Here is a 16,206-nt window from a genome sequence, read left to right on the forward strand (position 1 = left end):
TGTACCTACTTATCTGCTTCGTATACTTTATTCTACAAACTTGTCACCGTAATTCCAGCTAATCCAAACAAATTGGTACTCCAAACAAGGTCTGCTCCCAATTATTTCGGATTAACGGGACTCTACTGTACTTATTTCTCATTATGTCACATGCAACTCACAAATAATAAAATAGTTACAACTATTTCATTTTTCAAAAATAAATGTTTGCACTTTGTAGCCACAAAAATCATACTGCACATTGAGTATGGATAATCACCATTGGCTTATCCGAGATAATCAATAACCATGTTAATTAATTTTAAAGTTATTCTTTGTACATGAACATTTATGAAGTATCATATTAAGTGAACTATTATTAAAAGGTATAGTAAACAAAAATAGTTCACTTAAATCTCATTTCAGCAAATTTATTAAGTAATAACAAAACCATGGAACATGTACTACCCAAGCGGTTACTGTACCATGATCTTATTTAGATTAGGAAACATCTCAGTTTAAATTTGTGTGACAATAACTTCTCATGTAGGCTTATGAGGCATTCACCTTTACACTACAATGAATGTCAAATGGATTACAATGGACAATGAACAGACTCCCACGAACTTGAAAATTTTTAAGTTGAACTACTCTGTGACAATATGAAAATTAAAGTGAAACACACAACTAATTATTAATAAGTAGCAGACATACCAGACAAAACTGTCACAAATAGTTATTTCTGCATAAAAAGATTTCTGACCACAAAACACTGTTCAGCTGTATTCACAGACCTGAACTGCTACGTCTTGCAAAATACTCTACACTATTCTCGCATAAGCATTAGATTATCTTACATTTCTGTACCATCTCTGTCTCTATCCTGATCCTCTTCACTTGTTCTGCTGTCTACATTTTCATCTCCTCGAGAAGGGGATCCACTGTGAGATTTCTGCTGTTTCTCAGCCTGAAATATATTGAAAATACCCACATTTGAAAATCACTAGATTCTCACAACACTGACAGTCATTATCTACTTTTATTTCCAAATAAATATACATTTGTGATAATTTCTTGCCAGAACACATTTTCAATGCACAGGAGCAATATGAACAACAAAAATGACAACTTTCTACAGCAGCAAAAGAAGTACCATCAATATATTTGATAAGAATGGGAAAATATGAGACAGAGAGCAGAGAGTTAAGGGATAGTGATGATGGCATCTGGATTAATGGTTGACACATCATGCAGGATACAACAGGACATTTAAACAGTGGAAAAGATAAGCTACCACTCTAACAACATTTCAAAATGATCTCCTGGTACTACACTATCTTAAAAATAACCACTCTATTTTCATGAAGATGTACAAATGAATTTATTGCCTACACTAAGCACAAATGCAAATTACCATTTAGACTCCATGATCTGTTTATCATAACACAAAGCAAAGTCTTCAAGGAACTGTAAAAATTCCAGGAATACATCAGTAAATAGAAAGAGCAGTTGCAACACACTTTTGTATGATACATCATTATTGCCAATTGCAAAACTGAAGCTTTCTCTACATGCTGCAGTGTGCATTAATACCATTAAAGGAAAAGAATTATCTATATATTCTACAAATGGATTTTTATTTAACTCAGAAAATTACTGCATATAATATTTAAAGCAATTTTTAGTATCAAACTCAAGTAGACTTGGTTGTTATTTATTTTTAAATTCATGGAGAATTTGAATTCCCTAGTGTCTGTTATTGAGCATGTTGTTAATAACATGAATAAGAACGCAAAACTTGTCGGGAAATTTTTACTCATTTTTTTGATGCTAACATGTAAACTATATTTATACTTCAGAAAGAGGAGTTCATCAGAACACTTAATATTTTAGTAGTCTTTTTCATTGTGCCTGTCTGCGACTCAATGCCTCCTCTATGTGGTGAGAAGCAATCTATCCTTTTCATAATTTTGTTATTCAGTTTTATTATATCATTGTATTACAGTATTGAGTTGTACATAAACGAAATTTTCACACAGATATATATCTAGCATGTGACAATTAACACCTATTTCAAGTGCTATGTTATTTCTTTAAAGGTGGGTATTATGGATTTTCTTGAACTTCGGACTTACATTCTTTTCAGTGAACTAATGGTAATTCAGTTCAGCTATTATACTGCCTGCTTGCAGTTTGACCAAGTTAGATCCCTTTATCAGCACCAGTAAAAAATTACAGTATCTGAAAAGTCTTTCACTGATTTTGAGAGATCGTGTATATCAGTGCCAGACCACATGTGCCAGATTTGTGTGCTGATTTGAAAGTCTAGAATTTCACAATTTTACTTTTTGAATCACTCTTACATAATCTTTCATTGATTGTATCAATACTCATTTGTGCCGTGATATATTGTGAAATTTTCAACATTTGCAAGTACCACTATCAACTCATACAGTTATTGTCAATAGTAGGCTTAAACGTTTCTGTGATTTATTAAACTTCTTGAGACCAGTAGGTGTATCCTTGTTCAAAACAACTGTTCTCTAATTCCATTGTATAATTATGAGAAAAATAGGTTATTTTTTAGAATCGTTGGATGCTTACAAAACTATATTTCTGAAAATTTGTAAGTTACATGAGTTGAGGCTAACTTATTTCATCACAAGTCAGCACTTATGATACACAATAACTGCCAATGAATACATCACCATGAATTTCACTGTAGATAAGTGCAAATAAAAGTACATTTTTGAGAATTTTCAGAAGTTACCATTGTCCTGTGCATAAACTAATTCACTGTATTAAATCAGTATTTGTGATTTAGTTACTGTAGCAGATATTGTAACTAACAAATTGCATTACTTTTAATTTTCCATTCCAAGAGGAGTATATATTACCTACATTTATTGTGAATTAGATCTATTTTCAAGTTTGTCAGACTATTATTAGCCTCAATTTTTTAAAGGAAAATAGCAATTTTACCACAGATTTTCTGTTGCCTTAATAGAAATCTTGTTTTGTGTATTTGCTTCAACTCTTATAGGGCATTAGTTAAAAAATTTAGTTCAACAGATTAAAAGATAATCAGCAGGCTAAAAGATAATCAGCAGGCTAAAAGATAATCAGCAGACTAAAAGATAATCAGCAGACTAAAAGATAATCAGCAGGCTAAAAGATAATCAGCAGGCTAAAAGATAATCAGCAGGCTTAGTTTAAAGTTAGTTGTTCATTGTCCTGTAAAACATTGCACCAACCAATATGCACCCTTATGGTGACTGCTGTTCTCAAACGCAAGATGAATTAGTTGATGTTCATAAATAGCTGGAAATCGCCTGACTATTGTCAAATGATTGTCAGCTACTGTGAGTCAGTGGGTTGGAAGAGCTCACAACAGTCATGCACCTGTGGTACCAAAGGTACATACAGTACTAACATCTCCTGTGGGTCCTGTCTCCTCTGCAAATGTGGGATCTATCATTACTCATTCGCTTGACTATGAGTGGCATGTCAATGGTACATCTAGGCATCCTGTACATGTTAGTCAGGGATTAGGGAGGACTCAGTATGTTATACCAACACCCCTACAAGTTCAAGACACTGTCTTCACTGAAACTGAGCCAATGGGAATCACTCTGGCTGTTTTGAGGAAACTATCTTTGTCCCTTATTAAACTTATTGTGCATGCCTGGAGGCCTCATTCAACATGATAAAGAGGCTATTCCAGCAGCTATTGATGGAACAGATTGTGGTGCATGTTGGAGCAAATGGTGCCTGTTGTCTGGGCTCTGAGGACATACTTCAATCATTCCACATTGAGAAGACCAGCCTTGCTCATAAAGTTCCAGTGACACAATTTGCAGCATTGTCACCAGAACTGATAAAGGTCCTCTGATTCTGAGTCAAGTGCAAATGCTGAACCAAAGACTTTAGAGGTCTTGTGACAAGCTAGGGTGTGACTTCCTGGGCTTTCACCATAGGGTTGAGAACTGTAGAGTCACCCTAAGTGGGTCACATGTGTGCTACAGATTAGAGGCTGCTACCCAGGCAGCTCACTGTTCATGGGGTGCACATAAGATCTTTTTAAGATTAAGCAACTATCCATCCAGTCCAGATAATGACAGCTGTAGGAGACCAAGAAGTATAACTATAAAATCAAAAATAATGTCCCCTACAGGTGAGAATATTAAAATCCTAGTACTTAACTGCTGAAATATTCACAACAAAGTTCAAGAGTTTGAAGTGCTCCAGAAATGCAGTGAATCTCACATACTGCTAGGTACAGAAAGCTGGTTGAAACCTGAAATTGATAGCAGTGAAATTTTGGGGGAAAATTTAAGGGTTTATCAAAAGGACAGGCTAATGGAAATGGTGTCTTTGTTGCAGTAGACAAGAAACTTGAATCCACCAAGAGAGAAATTGAAGCTGCATGCGAGACTGACTGGGTAAGACTCAGTATGAGGGTGGGCATAAAAAGGTAATTGGATCCTTCTATTGCCAGCTAGACTCACCTCCTGATATAACACAAAAATTTAGTGAAAACCTTAGGCTGCTTGTACATAAATTCCCCAATCATATTATAATCACTGGTGGAGGCTTTAATCATCTGACAGTGAATTGGGAAAATTACAGTTTTGTTAGTGGTGGGCATGATAAGACATTATTGAATAACTTCTCTGAAAACAATTTTGAACAGAAAGCCTGGAACACCACTCATGACAGAAATACATTGAATCTAAAGGCAACAAATTAACCTGACCTATTTGAGGATACCCACACCAAAACTGGTATTAGTGACCATGACACAGTTTTGCCAACAATGATTACCAAAGTACAAAGGACAACTAAAGCAAGTAGAAAGATATGTGTGTTCAGCACACTGGATAAAAAAGCAGTAATATTGTATCTCAGTGAGAAATTTGACACTTACAGCAATGAACAGAAGCAACTTAAATAGTGGCAACTATTTATTCAAAACCGATAAAAAAGAGTTACTTGCTTGCAGCTGTTACTGTCCTTCAAAGTAGTAACTAGCATTGAGTAGAACCTGTTGCCAGCGATGTGGAAAGTGTAGTATACCATTAGCAGAGCCTGTTCTGTTGATGGTATGAAAGGAGCGGTCTACTGCCTGTTGAATCTCTGGAACAGTTGTGAAGTGAACGCCATGAAGTGGTTCCTTCATCTTCGAAATCAAATAAAAGTCACAATGACTTAGGGTGGTGGTGGTGGTGGTTAGTGTTTAACGTCCCGTCGACAACGAGGTCATTAGAGACGGAGCGCAAGCTCGGGTTAGGGAAGGATTGGGAAGGAAATCGGCCGTGCCCTTTCAAAGGAACCATCCCGGCATTTGCCTGAAACGATTTAGGGAAATCACGGAAAACCTAAATCAGGATGGCCGGACGCGGGATTGAACCATCGTCCTCCCGAATGCGAGTCCAGTGTCTAACCACTGTGCCACCTCGCTCGGTCACAATGACTTAAGTCTGGGGAGTATGGTGGATAGAAAATAATGGATGGGTTGTGCAGAAAGTGTCGCCACTTCTTTTGCAAAGCAGGTCACAGATGATGCTCCAAAAACAAACAGTAATACTGTGCTTTGACGGTCTGCCATGGAGGAACATAATGCATTAGAATAACACCATCACAGTCATACACGAGAGTCACCATAACTTTAGACCGCTCCATTCGCACCATCAACAGAACAGGCTCTGCTAACTGTATACTACACCTTCCACATCACTGGCAATGGGTTCTACACAATGCTGGTGACTACCTTGAAGGACAGTAACAGGTGTAAACATGTAACTCTTTTGTATCAGTTCTGAATAAATAGTTGCCACTATTTAAGTTCCAACCCTCATAGAGAAACTATCGCTCAAGTTTAAAAGAATAGTTGACCATCACTTGACAGATACATACCCAGTAGAACAGTTCATAATGGAAGAGCTTTCCTTGGTGTACAGTCACTATGAAGAAACTTATGAAGAAACAGACTACTGCATAATAGGTGCAAAACAAAGCACAGGGCTGCAGATACCAATATGCCATATGAAACACGTTTGGCTGTCAAAAGAGCAGTGCATGAAGCCTTTAGTGACTACCATAGCAGAACACTGTCAAATGATCTTTCACAAAACCCAAAGAAATTCTGGTCATATGTAAAGGTTGTTACTGGCACCAAGATTAGTGTCCAGTCACAAATGAGACAGGAATTTAAACCGAGGGTAGCAAATCAAAGGCTGAAATGCTTAACTCCATTTTCAAATGTTCCTTTACAAAGGAAAAGTCAGGAGACTTGCCCATATTTAATCCTCATACCACTGAAAAGATGAGTGAAAAAAGTGTTTGTGTCAGTTGTGTTGAGAAACAGCTAAAATCAAACTGAGCAAAGCTCCAAGGCCTGACAGAATCCCTCTCAGATTCGACACTGAATTTGTGGCTGAGTTAGCTCCTCTTCTAACTGTAATCTATTGGAGATCCCTCAAACAAAAAAACCATGCCTAGTATTTGGAAGAAGCACATGTCACATACGTTTACAAGATGGGTAGTCAAAATGTTCCATAAAACTACTGTCAAATATCCCTAACTTGCTGTAGAATCTTAGAACATATTCTCAGTTTGCACATAATGAGGTATCTCAAACAGAATGACTTCCTCCATGCCAATCAGCATGGATTTCAGAAACAATGATCATGTGAAACCCAACTTGCACTTTCCTCAAATGACATACTGAATGCTTTGGATCAAGGCAGGCAGGTAGATGCAATACTTATTGATCCCCAAAAAGCATTTGATTCAGTACCACATCTACATTTATTGTCAGGAGTATGATCATATGGGGTATCTAGTGAAATTTTTGACTGGATTGAGGATTCTTTGGTACAGAGGATGAAATATATCTTGGTTGGAGAGTCATTGTCAGATGGAGAAGTAACTTCAGATGGATCGCAGGACAGTGCATTAAGACTCTTGCTGTTTACATTTTATATAATGACCTTGCAGACAATATTTATAGTAATCTCAGAATTTTTGCAGATGAAGCAGTTATCTATAGTGCAGCATCATCTGAAAGAAGTTGCATAAGTATTCAGTTAGATCTTGATAAGATTTTGAAGTGGTGCAAAGATTGGCAACTTGCTTAAAATGGTCAAAAATGTAAAACTGTATGCTTCTCAAAATGAAAAAAAAAAACAAAACCATTTTACCCTATGACTATAATGTCAATGACTCACAGTTGGAATCTGCCAACTTCTACAAATACCTGGGTGTAACACTTTGTAGCGATATTAAGTGGAATGTTGGCACAGGCTCAGTCATGGATAAAGCAGGTGGCAGGCTTCGATTTATTGATAGAATACCGGGATCAGTATACAAAGGAGATTGCTTGCAGATCACTCATGCGACCTATTCTGGAATATTGCTTAAGTGTGTGGGTCCTGTATCACAGAGGACTGACGGGGGATATTGAATGTACACATAGAAGGGCAGCACAAATGATCACAGGTTTGTTTGATCTGTGGGAGAGTGTCACAGAGTTGCTGAAGAAACTGAATTGGCAGACTCTTGAAGACAGTTGTAAACTATCCCGAGAAAGCCTACTTAAAAAGTTTCAAGAACTACCTGTACATGATGACTCTAGGAATGCATTTCAACTACATACTTACTGCTAACAAAGGGATTAGATTTATTACAGCATACAGAGAGGTATTTAAACAATCATTCTTCCAACATTCCATAAGTGAATGAAATGGGAAGAAACCCTAATAATTGGTACAATGGGACACACCCTTTGCCATGCATTTCATGGTGTACTGCAGAGTATAGACATAGATGTAGCTGTAGATGTCAGTGAAAAACGTGTGAAAGCCAAGAACAGAACTTAGAGAAATGTCAAATTCAATGAACCACTATTCTAAACTTTCTTTCATTCCAGTAAATTCTATTCATATAATTGTCTGTTTTATGTTATGGAGGTATTACTGCAGCTGTACTAATAACACTAATGTTAAATCTCACTTTTACTGCTTAGTTCTGACAAATTTCAGTAGCACAGTCAAAAACACCATTTCTGTAGCAAACCCTTTATGAGGACTAAACTGGGAGGCCAGTGACAAGTAGCATCTGCAATGCACCTTCATTCTGCCACATGCAGCACACTCACTGGAGTGATCAGTGTGACCAAAATGGATGAAAAATTAATAATGATAATGATTGCTTCACTCCTCACATCAACTATGTCATCCTTTACTGGAAATGTGTTAACTCACATAACACTGCATTGAATCCAGCAAGCAATATGCCCTGCACGCATTAAAAACAATACACATACAGGAATAATTTTCTCTTTCTGGCCAGATTTTTGTGTGAATCTCAATCTACCTCAACAACCATTTGTGGTGTTATGGATCCCATCTTAGAAATGAGATGATAAATAGTAGAAAAGATTTGATTAATGAACTGTATTCTATCTGGTAACACATTTTGATGCTATGGTATATGCACCTGCTGATAATGCCATCGCAATAAAGGGTGCAGAAACAATGATGCCGGCAGCCAGCAAACTGGTCACAACAGCTGCTGACAGAGTATGTCTGAAAGAGCCTCTGATGACCAAGGAGAGAAAATAACGTGGCCACCAACTCAGTTCACTTGTGTGTTTGCTAGTTTAGGAGCCAGACCTGCTAATATTATGTGACACATAGACAGTTGGTTGTTTAGGGATCTCTCTCTCTCCCTCCCTTCTCCCCCCTCCCCTCTCTCTCTCTCTCTCTCTCTCTCTCTCTCTCTCTCCTCTCTCTCTCTCTCCTCTCTCTCTCTCTCTCTCTCTCTCTCTCTCTCTCTCTCTCTCTCTCTCTCTCTCTCAGTTTTAATTGATTTAGTTCTTCAGGTGTTAGAACACTCACTGTTGACAAGTTGGTACAGCCCAGGCAGGGTGTTGTGTATTCCACCTGTCTGTGAGTTTATGCATGCTAAACCTGTACACAGGGAACGAGTTGTACAGGTGGTGATGAGTCTGACTCACATGTGCATTAGTCTTGTAGCATCATCATGGAGGACCAAATTATGGAATTATGGCAGCAGCAGCTGCATATATAACAGCAGCAGCAAACAGCAACCCCCCTCCCCCCCCCCCCCTCCTCCTACAGCTTTAGGGTTTTCTGACATAGACAGAGAGGTTAGACATCTACCTGAAATGTTTCTTGCTCTACTGCAGTGTAAGAAAAGTTAGTGACCATGTAGACATGAGTACACACTCCTCCTTTCTCCCCGTTTCTTTCTTACATTTTGGTGCAAAAGCTTTGTCTACATATGGATCTCACTTTGTTGAAATCTGATGAGTTGTCTATATTGTCAACTGCACATTCTGAGCATAAATTGCATGCCGCAGCAGTGTGCCTTAAGTTAAATCAGCAACAAAAGCAGGTTAACAAGTCATATGTGGAATGGATAGTTGAGCCACATGAGTGATTGCAAGTTAGACTGTAGCCAGTGTGACGTATCTTACGTGGATTCCATTATTTGCGATGTAATCATTCAATTAGCCCCAGACGAGTTGTTTCAAGTGAAGGCTTTAGAGTTATCTGACCCATCTCTAGCTGACATGGCACAGTTAGCACAGTCACATGGGTTGTTTGCAATGGCCCAGGAAGCCTTTGTCGATGAGTGCCACATAGCAGAAGTGCATTGCAGTTCTTCCCATAGTATGTCATCAGACAACACAGCAGGGTCTCATTTACTAAGGACACATGTGTCCAGGTCAAACTTGGTTGTCAAAAAGTGGTCTCATCATGGCTCTGTTGAGCAACTTAATAAGGTAGATACTAAGAATAAGCTTTCCCACTTTTGGACTAGCCTTCACACAATTAGGCAGTGGTGGTCAAATTTCTGGTCCAGTATGACACACAGCAGTCATCTTTCCCCTGCATTGGGATGCTCCTTAGATTAGAAGGTTTTCGCTGACTGCCACACCCATCATAAGTGAAGCAAATTTCCACATTTAAATAATGTTTGTTTCAAGTGCAACCAAAGGGCCACACCACTGGTGTGTCTGCTATGCAGCATATGGTTTGCAATATGATAAGTAGTCTATTAAGGCACTTCCCATGCCAAGCTCACAACGTGGCAAATGGCTCATAAGCTTGTACTGAATCATCTATTTTTGGACACTTAGTTGAATTTCAGCTTGATAATGGAGCTGCGACCGTGTTGATCAATTTGGCTACGTATCATGAAGTGAGTAGCCCACTGTCACAAATAGTTAACAAGGCAATGGTTCCCACTCTCGCCAGTGACTTAGTGACACAATATAAGAATTTGGAGCACCAAGTAACATTATTAATGGTTGATTCCCCAGCAGTGTCAAATATTTTTGGGTTGGACCCTTTTACAACATTTGATTTCAAAATTGATGATCATTTTGATTAGGTGTCACCAGCCACTCCTTTTCATGACCTAGGCTCCCTTTTGCAGTCCCATAAGCAGTTCTTTGAGCCAATAAAGCAACGGATTTTTTGGGCCACATTCAGCTGAAGCTGTCTGCAACACATAAGTTTTGTCATGCTTGCCCTTTGCCATTTGATATGAGAGATGTAATTGTAGCTGAATTAGACATACTACAGGAATTAGAGATCATTCCACATGCTGCACTGAGTTGGTAGGCAACACTGTTAGTTATGGTTAAAAAACACAATGGGAGAATTCAGTTGCGTGGCAATTTTAAAGCCACAGTTAATGCCTAGAGTGAGGTGAAAGTCTATCCAATCCTTCACCCCACGGAGCTCTTGGCAAGGTTGGCAGGTTGACACTATTTTTCAAAGATTGCTTTGAGAGACACTTATCTGCAGTTTCTCCTCAGTGCTGAGTTGCATCAGTTGCTCAGTATTATTATACCATTTGAGCTCTAGAAGTTAACCAGATCGCCATTTGCTGTTGCGTCAGCCCCAGGAATTTTTCAGTTTTACAGAGCAGAAAGTCCACCATATCCTAAAGTGTGCAACTTATATGGATGATTTAACTGTGATAAGCACCACCAAGGCAGTTTTACAGGCAGTGGAGGACAGTAGTCTGCATTGTAAGTAAGAACAGTGTACATTTTTAGCACCCAGTATCAAGTATTCAGGACACAACCTAAATAAGGAGGGCAATAAAACACACAATGACCATGTCACAGAAATTGACAAGTTTCCCATCCCTCTGAACTTGAAGGAGGTGCAGTTGTCCCTTGGCAGTGTGAACTACTATAATAAATTCATACCAAATGCACTGGAGGTCTCGCCCACTCTAAATCAACTTGATAAAAAAGTTGTGAAATTTGTTTTATGAGGCACTTGTCAGCAAGCTTTTTTGTGGCTAAAACATCACTTATGCTCTTCCCCTTGTCTTGCTACCTTTGATCCAAAGAAAAGCTTAATATTGGCTACTGATGCATTGTGGTATGGGACTGATACCATATATCCCCATAAAAATCCAGACATATTAGAACAACTTACTGTTTTTGGTCTAAGACACTCTCAAAATAGTTACTCCCAAATAGAGCAAGAGGTGCTGGCAATCATCTATGGTGTTAAAAAAGCTTCACATTTTCCTGTGTGGTCCCAAATTTCACTTGGTCACAGACAATAAACCATTGGTGGTGGTGTTTAATCCTATGGCCAGACTCCCTGATGAGACACCTTACAGACTACAGCATTGGATATTATTTCTCAGAAATTATTTTTATGATATCCATTTTTGGCCCACTGCACAGCATGCTAATGTTGATGTGTTGTCCAGGTTGCCTATGGGTCTCAATATGGAGTTTGATAGGAAAGAAAGAGTTTGTTTAGCGATTGATGATCCTTTACAAACAACACTGCAAGAATTTCCCATTACCATCAAAGAAGACGCATTGGCCACAAGTCACAACCCGGTGTTGTGCAGTGTTGATGCAGTGATTCGAACAGATGGTCCATGCACCTTCCTAAGGATGCCCATCCCAATTTTTTTCCTCATAAGAGTGGCTCACTGTAAGTCAGGGAATGCTGTTGCTTGAAATGTAGGATAACAAGTACTGCATTGTATTTCCACCTTAACTCTGTCTACACATACTCCAGTTGCTCCATTCTTCTCATTGCAGGGGGAGGGGGGGTGGGGGGTGTCTCGCATGAGCCAGGCCTGTCCCTAGAACCAAGTGGCCCCTCATTGTGGCCTCAACTGACTCAGCTATGGGATAGGATACTTGTGCATTTTGCAGGTCCCTTTCTTGGGGAAATGTGGTCAACATTTGTGGACACAATGTTCAACTTCTACTATACAGCAATGATGTCCATCACAAGAGCAAGATCCACAGTCAGGGGGCTCTCAACCATATCTGCAATAAAGCATCAGAATTTCATGTGTTATGTTGCCACAATGGTATCCAGTAGCTGATGATCTCCTGTTTCCATCCAACTTAGATGTAGAGCAGATGGTCAGGGCATTTAAAACCCATAAGAGTAAGGAGGAGAGGAGGGGAGGGGGGGGGGGGGGCAAACCCTGCTGACAGAAGATGCTGTTTCACACTTCTTAGCTATGAACTCCCCCCCTCAGTAAATGGGTGTAGCCTGGCAGGGCCTCCAGCAGTCTCATTTTACACCCCATTTCTGCAACAGTGTGTTGGTTTGGGCGCACACATCTGGGTCTCAACAGATACGACGATAGTCCAACACAATGGTCGACAACTTTTTGAGGTTGTGGTAGGAGACACAGAAACCACAGTTACGACCACAACATGAGCAAAGCCAGCTGCCACTTAAGGAGCCAATGCCAGGGCATATACCTGTAAGTACAATGGCAGTATTTCCCCCTAGCATATAAGGCAATGGGATTCACCACCCCTGCACCAAGACTGTTACTTAAGGTCACAACAGCATTCCTCTTCTACAGTGTGGGGACAGCAACCAATGGAGGTTGAGCCACTCCATTAGACACCAGCTCAGCTGCTCGCTGAACATAGTGAAGAAGTGTTGTCATATTTTGTGTTGCCCTTGGCGCTGGCAGCCACACCTCTGGATGCTAACATCCCAATGGAACTGTAGGCTTCTAGTCTCTCTCTCTCTCTCTCTCTCTCTCTCTCTCTCTCTCTCTCTCTGTCTGTCTGTCTGTCTGTCTGTCTGTCTGTCTGTCTGTCTGTCTCTCTCTCTCTCTCTCTCTCTCTCTCTCTCTCTCTCTCTGTCTCCATTCTTTGAACTTTTGAACACTTACTACTGAAAACTTGCTATGGCCTGCTTAGAGTGTAGTGTATTCCCCCATTTGTGAATTTTATTCATTTAAACCCATACGACATTAATGAGTTGTAAAAGATGCACCCTTGTGTCCATTGTTTCACATGGCTATACAAATAGATCCTATCAGCCTGCCCATGAAATGAATATTCTGCCACTGTTAAATGGAACAGTGAAGTGGTAACTCTTACTATACGTATGAAATATTCGAGACAGTCTAACTTCAAATGCACACAAGTGTCAAACGTAAATATTTCTCACAAATGCATCAGGAAATTTATGAAATTAACTAACAAAATTATTTATTTATTGGTGACAAATTCCAGTTGTTGGATTTTACATCAAAACATGTTGAATATAAACTTTCATTAATAGCTCAAGAATGAAAAATACTTGACAAATGTATATACAGAATTTGTCCTACATCTAAACATACATCTACATGAGAGCTCTGCAATTCACAAGAGTGCCATGTAGTGAGTTTACAGAACCAAGTGCCTTGTAGTGAGTTCACAGAACTGCATTCAGACTATTTCTCAACTGTACACCTCACTGAATAGTGTATAGGAAAAATGAATACCCAAGTTTTTCCATGCGAGCTTTGATTTCTCTTATTTTATTATGATGGTCATTTCTCACTATGTAGGGGGCAGTCAACATAATATTATCATATTTGGAGGAGAAAGTTAGTAATTGAAATTTCATGAAAGATCTCTCCACAACAAAACATGCTTTAGTCTTAATTAAAGCCATCCAAACTCTTACGACAATCAATTAAAGATGTTTTATTTTATTTTGTTTGTTTCTCTGATATTCATAAACACAATGTTATAATTTCACATTCATTCATGTTTGGCACAGTTTCCCGATGCTTAATCTGTGCTGTCATATGGGACTTATACAGTAGTCTCAGTGGTACAAGACCAATTTTTTGTAATGTATGTGTGTGCATTATGTATCACATTTTTGTACCAGTTTAGGAAATAAAACATTGTCATTATCCAACAGTGACAACCAGTGCTGTTTTACTGCGACTCCTTTATCAGTTTATGGGTCCAGCAATCACCAAGTGAGGAGTGACATAAATAAAATAATATACCATGTACTGTACCAAAAATGCATGTGAGAAAGACATTTTGAGGTTATTCTGCCAAGTACAAATGAAAATGTAACCTTAAAATAATAGAAAGCCACACTACAAGAATTAAAAAGCTCTAATGCATTGACAGCTGGCTGGCCTACAAGTTTGAAGTGTCAGGGGAGCTTGGAATATTGTCACAGATCAGACATTTAAAACACTGTGTAAAGATGACGTGAACACTGCAGCAATACAGACATATGAAAAAGATCTTACAGTGTGGGAAAAAACAGCCAATGCAGATAAAAAAATTATCATCAGAACAGAACTTCAGTTCAGGAGAAGACCGTCTATATATTATTCAACTACTCTGAGTTTACAAACAGAAAAACAATGTACGCATACATTAATTGAAGCAGGAATGATACAACTTCAGAAAGTATATTTCAAGCAATATGGTTACATATATTTCACAGTTAGAAGACATGGTACATCACTAGAGGAATGAAGGTGAAAGTATTTCAAATTCTATGGTAATTACAAAACTGTTAATGATGTTATCAATGAGTAATACCATTTTCTGAGGCTGTGGGAAATAATCATTTTCTGAGTGTGTGGGAATTGACAGATCCTGATCAACAAACACTAGCAGATTTGACCTCAAGATAGTTGAGGGAAGAAAAATGCCCAAGTCTCCAGAATTATATGGAGGGGGAGGTTTTTCTTGCAGGTCACAAACAGAGAAACAAACACTTTAAGAATAACAAAAGAGTGTTGAAACTCTACATCAAAGGATCAAGATCAGAAATTGAGAGAGGGTGCCATGATAACAATTTTTTTTCTTCAGTAACAGACAAGCATACAGATGAAAACGTGTGGTTTTTAGATTCAGCTGCTACTGATCACATATGTAACAAAACTGAACGTTTACAGATGTGTGGTTCATCTGAGAGTAATGCCCAGTCTGTATTGGGGATGGTCTCTTCACTCTTCACAAGGAAAAGGTGACAAACATTTTAGCCTATGATGGAGAAAGATGGAATGAGAAACATCTATAAAATGTTTTGTGTGTGCCATGTATTCAGTTCAGTTTATTCTCACTTGGAGCAGCTCTAGACAAGGGAATAAAATTTAAACCTGACAAGAAAACATGCAGAATCTTCAAGAGAGAAAACATTATTGCAGTAGGATTTCATGAAGAAAAGTTGTATAAGATGAAGTTTAAGATTTCACTGAGTGAAAATGACATTTTTGGGCAAACTTGGGTACTAAGGTAGACCTTAAAATTTAGCCCAAAAGACTTGCATATCAAAACTTTCTCCATGCAGAAAAGTCTTTGAAGGACAGACAAATTCTATTTAAGGAAGAAAATAAAAGCTTTTTTAAGGAAGAACTGTCTGTTGAAGAAGAGTAAAACATCATTTAGGGTGAACTGCCTACTCCAGAGGAAGCGTATCAAGCAGAAGAAGGGGAAATTAAATCATCTGAAGAAGAACCATACTCTGAAATCAACTGTGCTAAACATAAAGTCAATGGCAATTGCACAGAATCAGTGAATCAAATAAGAAGCAGCCTATAAGACATGGCAAAATCAAAAAGCTTATTAGATATGCCAAACTTAATGTAAAATCTGCATATGTGCCCAGTTTTATGAACACATCTCCTAGCAAGATGCTATACAATGTCACAGCTCAGAAAATTCCAAACAGGCCATGCAAGAAGAAATGCATGCACTTAATCTTAATTACACTTGAACCATCACTGAACCACCAGAAAACCAAGACATTCTCAACAACAGGTGGGTACTCAAAGTGAAGAAGAAAACAGAGAGAAATACGCATTGATTTAAGGGCTGACTTGTTGCAAGAGGATTTCAACAAAGGCATTGCATGGACTGTACTGAAACCTAAG

General features: G+C 38.6%; 1 protein-coding gene across 4 annotated transcripts in view; it reads right to left on the reverse strand.

Moving 5' to 3' along the window:
* Window positions 1-16,206, reverse strand: part of LOC124555453 (muscle calcium channel subunit alpha-1-like) — a 566,027-nt gene that overhangs the window by 302,681 nt on the left and 247,140 nt on the right. For all 4 annotated transcript variants that reach the window (XM_047129373.1, XM_047129372.1, XM_047129371.1 and 1 more), the window contains exon 16: window positions 837-946. In XM_047129373.1, coding sequence (XP_046985329.1) covers window positions 837-946 — 110 coding nt within the window. The remainder of the gene's footprint in view (window positions 1-836; window positions 947-16,206) is intronic.

Source organism: Schistocerca americana, chromosome X (genome assembly GCF_021461395.2).
Source record: "Schistocerca americana isolate TAMUIC-IGC-003095 chromosome X, iqSchAmer2.1, whole genome shotgun sequence".
In the NCBI taxonomy this organism is placed as follows: Eukaryota; Metazoa; Arthropoda; class Insecta; order Orthoptera; family Acrididae; genus Schistocerca; species Schistocerca americana.